At 36.4% G+C, this 13,910-nt stretch overlaps 1 protein-coding gene across 1 annotated transcript; it reads left to right on the top strand.

The window, feature by feature from the left end:
• Positions 1-334: 334 nt before the first annotated feature.
• Positions 335-4,340, top strand: LOC145050592 (heterogeneous nuclear ribonucleoprotein 1-like). Its single transcript, XM_078998818.1, has 5 exons — positions 335-666; positions 767-877; positions 1,116-1,338; positions 1,827-3,045; positions 3,832-4,340. The coding sequence occupies exons 3-5, from the start codon at positions 1,117-1,119 to the stop codon at positions 3,843-3,845; spliced, it is 1,455 nt and encodes a 484-aa protein (XP_078854944.1). The 5' UTR covers positions 335-666; positions 767-877; position 1,116; the 3' UTR covers positions 3,846-4,340.
• The last annotated feature ends 9,570 nt before the right edge of the window (positions 4,341-13,910 follow it).

Below are 13,910 nucleotides of genomic sequence, written 5' to 3'. Positions count from 1 at the left end.
ATTACATTTTGGTATTAGATAACATAATATAAATATTTTTTTAAACCATTTTACAACCGTAATACCGCATATATGTTAAAAACCACAATTAAAAATGTATATGATTTTAGAAAATCATAAATATTTTACAAGTTTTCAATCCAAAATTCTAAAATAGTTAAATTATCTTGATTACAAATTTTAGAATATAATAATCTAATTATAATCAAGTACTTGATATTGTTTTTATTTTAGCCAAAAATAAAAACATTCTAATTTTTCACAACATTGAATAGTGGAAATAAATTATTGAAAATTGTGTGAAATGGAGGAGTAATTTAAAACTTTGCACTCACCGGTTTGTACAATTTCTTACACGAGAAGGGGGCAGCTAAAGAGCCCTCTCCATCTCCATCTCCCTCTCCATCTCCCCCTCCCTCTCCTTCTCTCTGCAATCTATAACAAGAGAGATCTTCTTCTGCTGTCAACCATTACACATAAATCTTCTTCTCTTCCATCGCCTCTCTTTCTCTCCCTTCAATCTTCATCATCTAACACGAAAAAGACTCGTTTTATATAACTATAATCATCAACACTGAATTGCCGAAAGGGGGCGTCGCTCGCCCTCTCATCTTGTTTCTTATGCCTCTAATCAGATCTTAGATTTTCGATCGCTTTTGTTACTTGGTAAAATCACCACGACTATAACAATCATGGGTTGTTGATATTTTTCATCAATTTTACAGTTTTCGATCCTAAAATCACAAACTTTATTCTCGTCTTGTAGGACTTGTGCTTTTGTGTGTTGATCAAGTATCGATCTGTGGGAGATCCGATGCTTTTTGATTGATTCCAAGAATACCCATTTCTCAGTTACAAAGAATCCGCAAACTTTCTGGTAGATTTCTTAAAATTTCAACGTTTTTATGTGTTGTTTTTAGTTAATCTACATCCTGATGGGTATGAAGATAAGGCTTTTGATTAATGAACTCGAAGAATCTGACATACATATGCATCTAGGTGCTGTGTTATATATGGTTTTGATGAGATCTGTGTGTTAGGATCCTTTTGAAGTCCATCTAATTTACTTGATGAAATTCTCTACTTGAAAATGAATCATCGATTTGATTTTGCAGAATGGAAATGGAGCATGGGAAGCTGTTCATCGGTGGAATTTCATGGGACACAAATGAAGAACGATTGAAAGAGTATTTCGAAACTTTTGGTGAAGTAATTGAAGCCGTAATTATGAAGGATCGAACCACAGGTCGTGCCCGTGGGTTTGGTTTTGTTGTTTTCTCTGACCCTGCTGTTGCTGAAAGAGTCGTCAAAGAAAAACACACCATTGATGGTAGAACTGTAAGTTTTCTCTGTTTTTTCTTTTTAATCGTGATTTATTGTTATAAATTATAATCTCACCTTTCATCGATTCTTCTCATAACTGAACAGATTGTAAATCTACTAAAACTATTGCATTGCTCATGTCGTCAATCATAATGTGTTTTTCTTAATTACCAAATGTTTCTTTCATAAATTTTCTATGTGCGATTTGAAATTCATTATAATCAGTTTAGTAGAGAAACAGCAGAGTAAAATTACTCTTCTACTTCCATTTTACCCTTGTTCTATTTACTCTTAAACGCAAGAAACAGCAATGTACAATGTACATTCATTTATACTTTCATCTCTTCTTCTTACACAACCTTGTAATTTCAAATTTGACCCAATCATAGCAAATGAAGTCCAAACACAAAGCAATTCACAATGTTTTTAGTTTAATTAACATAAACAAATTCACATCCATTGTTATGTAATTCTGATCCCGTTTATTCAATTTCAATGTTTAGGTAGAAGCAAAAAAGGCAGTTCCAAGAGACGATCAACAAATCCTGAACAGAAGCAATGGGAGCATTCAAGGTTCACCGGGTCCCACACGAACAAAAAAGATATTCGTAGGAGGGTTAGCATCATCAGTAACTGAAAGTGATTTCAAGACCTATTTTGACCAATTTGGAATAATCACTGATGTGGTTGTGATGTATGACCATAATACCCAAAGGCCAAGAGGTTTTGGATTCATCACATATGATTCAGAGGAATCTGTTGATAAGGCATTGCTTAAAACATTCCATGAACTGAATGGGAAAATGGTGGAAGTGAAACGAGCTGTTCCAAAAGAATCTTCTCCTGGACCTAACCGTGGTCAGAGTCAGATAAGTGGTGGATTTAACTATGGTTTAAGTAGGGCTAGTAGTTTTCTTAACGGGTATACTCAAGGTCAGGGGTATAATAGTCCAAGTTATGGTGGAAGAATGGATGGTAGGTTTAGTCCTGTGACTGTTGGGAGGAATGGGTTTCCGCCTTTTAGTCCCTCTACCTATAATAATTTAGGCCTCAATTCCGATTCCATTTTGGGTATCAACTATGGAAATGGAAATGGAAATGGAAACTTTGGGTCTAATCTTGGATACCCACGTGCAATTAGTCCAATGTATGGTGTGGGTTCGAATAGGTATGGTGATCCGATTGGGTATGGCGGCAATAGTGGCGGTGGAGGTGGTGGTGGCAGTGGTGGTGGAAATGGTTCTCTCTTGAACTCCAACCATAGCATGTGGGGAAATGGAAGCCAATCTTTCGCTACAAATTCTTCTCCAAATCTAAGCAACTTTTTGGCTCCGGGAAATGCGTCTGGCGGGATTGGAGCGATTTGGGGTAACTCCGGTGGTGGTGGTGGTGGCGGTGGTGGTAATGGTGGTTTTATTGGTGGTAATCTTGGGTATGGAAATGAAGAGAGTAGTCTTGGGTATAGGAGGAACAATGGTAATGGCTATTCATATGGTGTGATTGATGATGGTGAAATTGTTGGTGGTGGTAATAATTTGTATGGTGGCGGTGGTGGTGGTGGTGGTGGTTCGTTTTATGCCGACTCCACCTGGCGGTCGTCTTCGCCGGAGCTGGAAGTACCTGGTTTGTTTGGATATAGTCTTGGAGGTGGAGCTTCGGATGATATACCAAAAAACTCAGTTGGCTATGTTGGTTATAGTGTGACAAATAGATCAAATAGAGGTAACTTTTTCTCTTATTTCTTTTTGTTATTATTATTATTATTATTATTTTGTGATGTGTAGTTTCAAGGTTGAATTTTTTTGGCTTATACATGGCGTAAGTGGTATTTTGAAAAAAAATAGGTAAATGAAAGAAATAGTCTTGCATTTAATCATATAAAGAATAATCTTGCGAATATTTCAAGGAAAAACAACAGTTTCTTTGCGTCTCTCTTTCTTTCACTGATTTAGGTCTAAAATATATATATATATATATATATATATATATATATATATATATATATATATATATATATATATATATATATTTTTTTTTTTAATTTTGTACCTATGATTTATGTCAGATTAATGGTCAATCACTTTCCTTATATTGGGTGACATGATAAACATTGCAATTTTTCTGGAATAGAGAGAGATAATAGATATATGATGCGCTATATTTAAGGAGAAAATAAGGTTTAACATGGGTTTGCTTAATATACAATCTATATATAAATATAGGTTTAACATGGGAATGTATCAAATTAAATAAAAACAGAAACATTTATCTTTAGTTTTCACCGACTTTATTTATTAATTTGTTCTTTGTGCAATAAAAAAGAAAAAAAACATCCGAATATAGCTTTCACTGACTATATTTATTAAGTTGTTCTTTCTTGTATTAAATTAAAAAGAAACACCAATGTATAATATAGTTTTCTCCAACTTTCAGAATTAAGTCATATTTTCCATGACATTGTTTTATTAAGTCGTACTTTGTTTTTTTGTTGTGATATATGATTTTCAGGAATTGCTGCCTAGGAAAAGGTATCTGGAGATGTGAAAAGTTATGAAGATTGGAGGATTGATTGTGAATTTATTATAAAAAAAAAGTTACAGCTGCGTGAGTGGGAGGTAAATCAGTTTTTAGAACACCGTAAATTTGGTTAGAGCTAATCGAAGCACCTGTTTTATACAACACATTTACACGATTTGGTTCCTGTTTTTTTTTTCTTTCAAAATAGGCTTTCTGAATTCTCAGTTCATATGAGATTGGTAAAATCAAGATATATGAAAAAAAATGAAAAAAAAATTAATTTTTATTTCTATTTTTAATTGGTTTTTGTGTTGCTATTGGAAAACCCAGGAAAAAAAGGTGTAGTTTTTTGTAAGGTATTTGATGCCCATGTTGGGGTTTTGTTGTTGATTAGATTTATATGAAATGTTTGGTGTGAATTACTTTTGTTGGATGCTAAAATGGGATCCCTTTGACAATCAAGTTACTTTATATTCAATATATTTGTCTATTCTTATGCTTGTTTTTTTTGGAAAATTTCTATAATTGCTCAGGTTTTAGATTTTAGTACACAGTATTCCACCTTTTTTTGTCATTCAAATCATGATGGTATTTGCTTGTTTTGTTGCATGTTGATCTGGTTGTTAAAATGGACATTATTAAGTTTAAAAAAATGGTAAATGCTTATAAACTATTTTGTTTTTCATAAAATATCATTGATTAAGTAATTAACTGGAAGTTTATACTCACAAAGTACCATTATTATGATGATTTTCAATGATAATTTGTGAAAAATATAAATAGATGGTTACCATTATATATATAATGATAGTGAAGTATAAATAGTATGTTATCCATTTATGGCATTAATCCTTAAAAACCAAGTTTGGATAAGTCCTGAAAATATAAATTAACTTAATATAGCATTGTGATTCAAACTACTTAGTTGGGTGTTTTACCTTTAACCTTTTTGGTTAATATTTTAAAAACCTGATCGAATAGGTTGTTGATGAGAGCTATTCAACAATGATCGGTTTTATGTTAATTTTTAAATTTAATCGATTTAGATGGTTTCTTAAAATGTCATGTTGAAACGGTGCGATAGAATCGATAAAAAAAAATCTTTTGAATTGGTTTATTGAACTTTAATAGTTGTATTTAACATAGCCCGATAAAAACAACTTATTTTTAAAGCAAATTGAACGTTTTGATTGCTTAGATTATCTAGACTGTATACAACTCGAAGAGTGACACACCATTTCTAGATGTAAGAAAAATTCATGGTTTTATATGAGTGACACACCATTTCTAGATGTAAGAAACATTCATGGTTTTATATATAAAAATGGAAGCCGGGTTGAATATGAAACTAGTTACTAGTTCAACTAAAAAAAATTGTTTTTAAAACATATATTTCAACCTTTCTGTGTTGGTTTGTGTCGGCTCGTTTCCATTTATTTTTTCTTCTTTTTTCTTTCAATATATGTTATAATTTCCTTTTATTTTTCATTTTCCTAATACAAATAATATTTAAATTTTAAGAAAAAAATTAATAGTAATTAAAACTTTCATTAACTTAAAACCAAAAATATACAAAATGTATTATTTCAATTAAAAAACATAAACATAAAAAAACCGAAATAAAATCATATAGTTTTGGTTGTTTCGAGTTTTAAAAATATGATCCACTAAACTTGAGCGGAAATTAGATGTGTTACATTGTTATGTATTTTGACCGATGATTAGCTTGGTGACATTGTTGATCATGCTCCAATTCTTAATGTCCGGATTGAATATCAACATCATCAAATATACAAAATATTTTAGCTTCATCTTTTAAAATTATATTATGTATTATGATGCGCGTGTAACGTTTCAAAAATCCAAGGTAAAATTTTAATTTTTTAAAGCAATAAATCATACAATCGAGTTGTTTCAAAACCAATCAAAGTGAATATATTGTTTAAACATCAAAGTAATATCATTAATTGCCAATGCGGAAAACTCTAGGGATGATGTGCAGTCACGCCGGACCCTTCCTTTTCGAACCGAAAGTACCTGAAACTATAAATATGAAACCGTAAGCACAAAGCTTAGTGAGTTCTCAAAAATACCACATACCAAAACATACAAGTGTCATGGGTTACCTCCATGGTCTATCCTTGCAATGTCAATGGCTAAATCCCTGTCTTACATACAAGTGTTAGGGGCCAGATCTTGGTCATTCATACAATTGTCAGAGGTCTTTTATATAATTGCCAGGGACCAGATCCTGGTATTTCATTCAATTGTCAGGGGCTAGATTGTGGTCTTTCATGCAAACATCACAGAGACAACTAGCATTCCACATAACAAGTAATGGGTCGGCGTTGGTGCCTTCGACCCATGGATATAATGAGAAAATTCACCTCACGGTCTGAAAGAATAGCTGCACGGATCACTGCTCTAAAAGTTATCTCTACCGATCATCTATACAATTAACAGGAACTCAAATCTCAAACTATAAATCAACTTACCCAAAATGCCCTTAGGTCAAACTTGGTCAAAGTCAAATGTCAACGGAGTCGACCGGGTCAATTCAGTTGAGTATGTTGGGCGTACTCAACACGTATGCGGGGCATACTACGCCTTGACCAGAAGTCGAGGGGCTGACCATGTACATGCAACATACCCTTTAGTACGCCCAACGTACGTGGCTACCATCCTCCAAATCCATTAAGAGCTTAATCCTTTAAGCTCTTTCGTCTAAAATCCAGATCTAACCCTCAAATGATATCCTTAAAAATAAAGTTTCCAACTTTATGGTCTTGCATGGCTATTAAGTCTTCAACATCCAAAAACCCTAACTTCTTAACCCATTAAGACATCTAAGACCATGCATGGAGGAAAACTAGGGACCAAGGTCACATTTTTTATGGTTCCTAATGACTCCATAATCAGGGGCGGAGCTTCAACATTTGATTTTTTTTTTTTTTTTGGGGGGGGGGGGGACAACCAAAATTTTACATTTTTGGCCCTAATATGTATAAAACTAAAGTATAAGGGCTACTTCTAACCAAAAAATCAGGGAGCTGTTCCTAATAAAGCTTCGCCCTTGTCCATAATGGATAACGTTTCCAACTTTATCCATTAGAATAGTCCCAACAAACAAGATCTAGTCTTTAAGTCTCAAAGGGACCAAACATGCATCTTTTTCAACTTAATCCATTAAGTCAAAGTCTCCAACCTTTAGATCTGAATCAATATGATGTTTAGATGGATAAAGTTTCCAATTTTATCCATACAAGGTCACAAACTTTCAAGTTCTAAACTTTATGCACTTAAAGTGACCAAAAGTTCATAACACCCAAAACTAGCCAGATCTAACATTTCATCATCAAGATTCAAACTTTATACCACCAAAAGAAAGATCAAGGTGAACACGATTTGGATCTACAAGCTCCAATGTAACCAACGCTTCTTCAATGAGTTCCTTTTTCTCCATGGTGCACCAAGAACACTCCAAAGCACTTAAAAACACATTCTTTTTGCTCACTAGGCTCAAACTAGGGTTAGGGTTTCAAGAGAGGGTGTTGGGAGAGGTGGAGGTTGAGAATGGAATAGGTTCGGGGAAGTTAAGGAGCTTAAATAGGCCTCAAACCACGAAAATAGGGTTTGGGCACTGACTGCGTACGCCTAGCATACTAGGGATGCCCTAGTACACCCAACGTACTCCTCGTATGCCCAACGCACGTGGCTGACCCAAAAATCGTCCTAACTTCAAACGGTCATAACTTCTTCGTTTCAACTCTGATTTCGACGATCTTTATATGCATGGAAAGGTATTGGGGAGCTCTACAACCGTATATAATTACTTTTGACATCAAACGCATCGAACTAAAATCCATAATTCATAAAATAAGTCTGAAACACTACTTTTCCCATTTTGACCTTTGACTCCAAAGCACAAACCGAACTCTTGGATCACATAATCTACATTACCCAAATCCAAATGGGTCTAAACCTTTCTTTCCCGAAGCCCGAAGCCTTATGATATGTAACACTCTAAATTTCCAAACAATTTTTTTTTCATTTTTAAATCACATAAAATCAGTATCACATTTTCTCAAAACCCCAATGTATCAAATGTCAAAAACATAATTCAACAAAACAACTGATAATATCCTAGAATCCTCATCATAGTCTCAAACAGGTGTGTACAATCAAGTCGGCGCCTTCCTGCGATCCTGAGAAATACCTGAAACACATAACACACAACACGGTAAGCACGAAGCTTAATGAGTTCCCCAAAATACCACATACACAAATAATAAGCCTCTCATGGCTATAACTCGGCACAGACCCTCCAGTCTCATGCATCTCGATGAGGACCCTTCGGTCTCAGGGCTCGGTGTGGATGCTCCGGTCATGTTTCTCAGTGAAGACCCTGCGGTCTCACAACTCGGTTTGGACCTTCCGATCCTAACTTAGTAAAACACAGAATAATATAACATATATCACAAAGAAAAATGCATAATATCAGATAACTCAGTATAAGAACATAGGACCCTCCAACCGATAACTCAAATAAGACCCTCTGGTCACACAATATTACCGCTCAGGCAAGTATAGTGAGAAGACTCACCTCAGAAGTAAGCAAGTAGATCTAGTACCCCAAGAGCAGTCTAGACTCCGCCTACATAATATAATTATCTCTAATAAGCAATTTGTAATAACCACTTCGAGATGCTAATCTAACTCCTCCACTAAATCTCAAAAGGGTGAAAAGACCATTTTACCCCTCCATGGTGTCCAAGGTCCATAGTTGACCAAACCCTAAAAGTCAACGCTCAAGTCAACAGTCCATGTTGACTAAACTCGTCGAGTGCATCTATGCGACTTGTCGAGTTCCTTCGCTTCCTCTGAAGTATTGGGAAAATCCAACTCAACTCGTCGAGTTGTCTCATCAACTCGCTGAGTTGTAGCGCGTCTAATCCATCGGGGAAAACCTTAGTTGACTCGTCGAGTTGGCTCATGCACTCGTCGAGTCCCTCTAGACCAATTCTCATTCAGACGATTCTAAGCAGAAATAATGTCCCCAAAATCTAGATCTAGCCTCCCAAGGCTGAAATACCACGTAAAGCTGCAAGCTTTACATGCATGCATGGTATCTAGGGCTCGAAATGCCAAAACAAGCTCGATATAGGGTTTAATGCATAAAAACTTGCCACCAGCTTGATAAAGCTTGGATCTTTGGGCTCAAGGGAATACATATGGTCCATATGTGACAATCGTCAAATTTTGGTCAATTCAAAGTCAAATAAAGTCAACAAGTCAAACCCGTCAACCCAACTAACCCTTGTGTACTAGGGCTTACGTTATGTAATTACTAAGCAACTCGCTATTCTAATGAGAGATCATAAATCGAAAAGTGCGTACATCTAGATCTCCTTAACCTAAAACTGTGGTACGTGGCGAGCCAAACCGACAAAACAATGTTGCATACTCATCGGGAGTGTGTAAGATCCTTAAACAAGGCTTAACAGGGTTTACGGACCTTGCATTGCAAAGCCGGACACTCAAAAATGTCACAAATGAAACCTCTCTCAATCGTTTTCACTCTATCTCGTCTTATTGAGAAATCTCTCCCAAATCTCTCTAAGTATGTGAAATCTCTCCCAAATCTCTCTTTGTATGAGAAATCTCTCCAAGAATGTCAAATCTCTCTCGAATCTCTCTAAGTATGTGAAATCTCTCCCAAATCTCTCTTTGTATGTGAAATCTCTCCAAGAATGTCAAATCTCTCCCGAATCTCTCTTTATATGTGAAATCTCTCCAAGAATGTCAAATCTCTCCCAAATCTCTCTAAGTATGTGAAATCTCTCTCAAATATCTCCTTGTATGAGAAATCTCTCCAAGTATGTCGAATCTCTCCTAAATCTCTCTAAGTATGCCAAATCTCTCCAAGTATGACAAATCTCTCCCAAATCTCTCTCAAAATCTCTCTCAACTTTCTATAATCACTTGGGGCATCCCGACCCTTGGATTTGGCGAAAACAGCCCAAAAACGGAAGTCTACGCGAAAAACAGACTTAAGGAGCCGAAACCCCTCTTAGGACCCAAAACCCCTCTTAGGACCCGAAAGTCCTCTTAGGAACCGAACCCTTCTGAGCCGAAGGCTGCTGAACCGAACCCGAAAGGTCCTCTCGGGCCCGAACCTCGCCTACACACCCGAACCCGAACCTTCGGCACATTTCGGGTCTGATCACTTTCTCTTCTGAAGACCGATCCTTCGCTTCTGAGAACACCGAGCCCTCGCCTCTCGCTTCCTCGCCCCCTTCGCTTTGCGCCTAGCAGCATTAGGGACCGGACCCAGCCTCAGGAGGACCAAACCTCGGCCAGGACCGAGAGGTCTCGCTGGGAAGCCTCTTTTCTCCCGGTTTTCGACTAATGTTGCGTTGTAGGCCCGTTTTTAATTGTTTTAACACGGGATTTTCACACAAAACTTTATTTTAACATATAAGACCCCTTAAGTAATGAATAATCACGTTTTAAGGATAAAACCTTATCCAAAAGAGAGTAGGTGAAGTACAAAGGTAGAGTGTTGACTTTACCTCTTTTTATGACATAAGCAACCCCATATCCACTCCATGTCTAACCCACACTCCTCCCCACCATACCTTGTCACTTCCTTGTACTTATAACTGTCTCACAAGCCATCCCCACGTTTTTAGGGCTGGTCACTCAACCTCTCTCCTCATTTTTCTTTCAATTACTCTCATTTCACCAAAGATCCAACTCCAACTTTTCCCTCAAACTTTTCTCTCTAATTCGAGATCCTAAGGCTGATCATCAAGTGTTCTTCCACTCTTGGTAAGTATAATTCATCCTTCTTGTGATTATTGCACTTCATTCTACTCAAATCATTGATTGCTTACACAAACTCCATAACTATGATGCTAGATTCTCGAAAATCTTCAAGGCATCTCCAAGTGTTCTTGAGTTAAACACTTCCATTCTTCAACAATCATCTATTGAAATCACTTAAGGTGAGTTCATACCCCTGAATTTTCATGTTTTCTCAAGTTTTTAGGGGGGGGGGGGGAATACAAGTTAAAACACCAAGAACATAACTAAACTTTTCTAACATTCTTCATCAGAAAAGTTCAACTCCATTCACGGACTGTTTTGGACAACTTAAACATTTTAGTTCTCAAAACTGTTTTAGGTGCATGTAGTTCCACTTCTTATCTTTAAAATGACTACTTGCACATCTCCACACGATTTTTTCTACAATTTATGGTGATTTTTACAAAACAGCCTGTCTTTTCAAACACAAATCCGGACCAGTCTGTGAATATGAGCATTTTAATACAAGTTAAAGGCTTCCAAAAATCATGATAAAAATTATGAGTAAACTAGACACAATTTAGGAACTCTCAGAATTTACGGATCTAGTTTTCGACTTCGTATGATTTTTCTAAAACAGTGCAGAAACGTTAAGAGTTAGTTAACAGCTTCTAACTTTCAAAACACTTTGTAACATGTTGAGCAAAGTGTTAAATCATTGATGACTTCATATATTACATGTATTTCTTGTAATGATATATTTATATAATAGGAAAATTACTTACTGAATTTATAAGAATCCTCCACCATAACCATTAGTACAGAACAAAGCAAGATAAACATAGCTATATTGTACTATACATTTGACTTACATAGAAAGGGTTCAAATACACCACAAATAAACATACTAAACTATAATAAGTATAGTTAAGTTGCATGTACATTTCAAACATTTTGATAAACTATAATAGGTATAGTTTATGATCATTACATTACAAAAGGTTTTCACACGAATAGGGTACATTCCAAAGTACCGGGTTTTCACATAAATGGGGTACATTCCAAAGTACCGGGTTTTTAATTACAAAAGGGGTACAGATACAAAGTACCGGGTTTTATACAAAAAGGGGGTACAGATACAAAGTACCGGGTTTTATACAAAAAGGGGTACAGATACAAAGTACCGGGTTTTCATATAAATGGGGTACATTCCAAAGTACCGGGTTTTATACAAAAAGGGGTACAGATACAAGGTACCGGGTTTTTAACTACAAATGGGGTACATTCCAAAGTACCAGGTTCACATAAAATAGTTGTTATGATATTAAAACTATATTTCATCTTGAATTGTTAGACTTCAACTATAATCGTTGAGCGTATATGCTTGAGTCATATAAGAACTTAGTCTTGATTGGCTTAGAATTGGTGGTGCCCGCCTCATCTCCTGTTCCTCGTTGGGTTGTGGACCTAGGGCAGACCCATTATATTCAACGTTTTATCTAACTTAAATCTTATATAACTTATATACGTTGGACGATTCTAGGGGAAATCTACGGGTCATTCCAGGGTTCATTAACGCGTCATATAGGAATAGTCTGTTTACACTTAACTAAGAAAATATTGGATTTTCTGGAAATCAAACTCTATCGATTTTACAAGGAAAATGGTTTCTACTTCAAACAAAACTCTTATGAACTCACCAACTTAATTGTTGACACTTTTTCAAAACTACTTGTATTCTCAGGAAATTAGTGAAACAGGAAAACTTCAGCGCTTTGAGGATGGGACGTTAAACCGTCAACAATTTACTTTTGTCATCATAATGTAATTGATTTTGGAACATGTAAACATATACTTTGATGTAAATTTTTCGATTATATTTATGATGGTTGCATTTACTTTGAGCACTATTATACACGTTGTTGTGATACTATACATGAAGTCCTCCACCCCCGGACGTTTCCGCCATCCTTGGTTTGGGGGTGTGACAGATTGGTATCAGAGCATTGTTTATAGTGAACTCAGTATATCGAACCACATAAGATATACAAAATATAAATGCATTGGGACTAGAGTCTCTGATTTAAGTTTTCAAAACAATTATACTTTTAGAAATAAATAGTTTCTTATTAAAAGTATACATGCATGCATACATACTAAGGTCAGCATCATTCTAGAACAAAACAAAAGTAATGATTGTTGGATATCACAGGTAAGCTCGGGGATGTATGGTCAGTCTTGGGAGTGGCATAACCTGATCAACTATGTTGGTCCGAGGAGTGAGTAGCACATGCCCAACAATGGTTGTGATATGGCAACAAGTCTAAAAACTTACCAACACTACCACAATGAAATACCATAGGGGTATTTGGTGTTATTATAATTATTTATCTGAGAACTAAATAGATTTTTATCAATAGGTCAATAATTGCTTAGTGGATACATTAAAATTATATGTATCCAGGACGTCATAGACTTAGAATATATGGATCTTTGCTTTACTTCCTGTTCTCATTGGATTGGGGATTTAGAGTTAGGGTCGCTTATTCGAAGGTCTATCCTGTCCCAAATACATGTGACTAGTATGCACTAAACAATGTATTGAAGTACCTGGTAAAGATCATCTTATAATTATCTAATTAGTATGTCTACTTAGTTATTCCCATTTCTCGCGAAGATGTCCTGGCTGGATTTCATCCCCACGACGACCCGTACTACCCTAACCACGACAATACTGAATGGCTCGGAGAGGAGCCAGAGAATGATTACCCAATCCCTGTGGATGGTCACCAAGCTGAAGGCTTTGCTGACGGTTCCGAATCTGAACCGGAAGTGGAGAACCTACCCCGATGGCTCTTGTTCCGAATCCTAGCCCTCATCCGGCTTTTCAAGGCCCGACGCCTCCTTGGGTAGAGTGCTTGGAAACCTGGAGCGAAGAGCAAGGCCAACCCATGCCGTTTAGTGGAGACCGAAGCTTCTACGACATAATCGAAGGAAGCTCAGCAGATGGAATTCTTCCAATCCTGGTCCGTAGAGTTGCTCGAAACGAGATTCAGGGCAGCACAACTCTCCACCATATCGTAGAGGTCGATGCAAATACAAGAATGCATAAAATCCGCATCAATCACCTTGAGCACACTCGTGAGAAATCTGAGAGAGACCTTGAAACCCTGCTGCAAGCACTGGCTGGAACACGAACCGAAGTCATAGAACTCCGAGTACACCAGAGGGTGTACGAAAGGCACATGCTTGATATGGAGTGG

The sequence above is a fragment of the Lactuca serriola genome, chromosome 1, assembly GCF_051521515.1.
Source record: "Lactuca serriola cultivar US96UC23 chromosome 1, Lser_US96UC23_V15, whole genome shotgun sequence".
Taxonomy (NCBI): Eukaryota; Viridiplantae; Streptophyta; class Magnoliopsida; order Asterales; family Asteraceae; genus Lactuca; species Lactuca serriola.
This window is presented reverse-complemented; position numbering and strand designations above follow the sequence as displayed.

What these genes read in the sequence shown, in the direction of transcription:
- LOC145050592 (XM_078998818.1), top strand. Translation starts at nt 1,117, where the DNA reads ATGGAAATGGAGCATGGGAAGCTGTTCATCGGTGGAATTTCATGGGAC. An exon ending in ACACCATTGATGGTAGAACT is followed by an intron (nt 1,339 to 1,826) that starts GTAAGTTTTCTC and finishes TTCAATGTTTAG; the next exon opens with GTAGAAGCAAAAAAGGCAGT.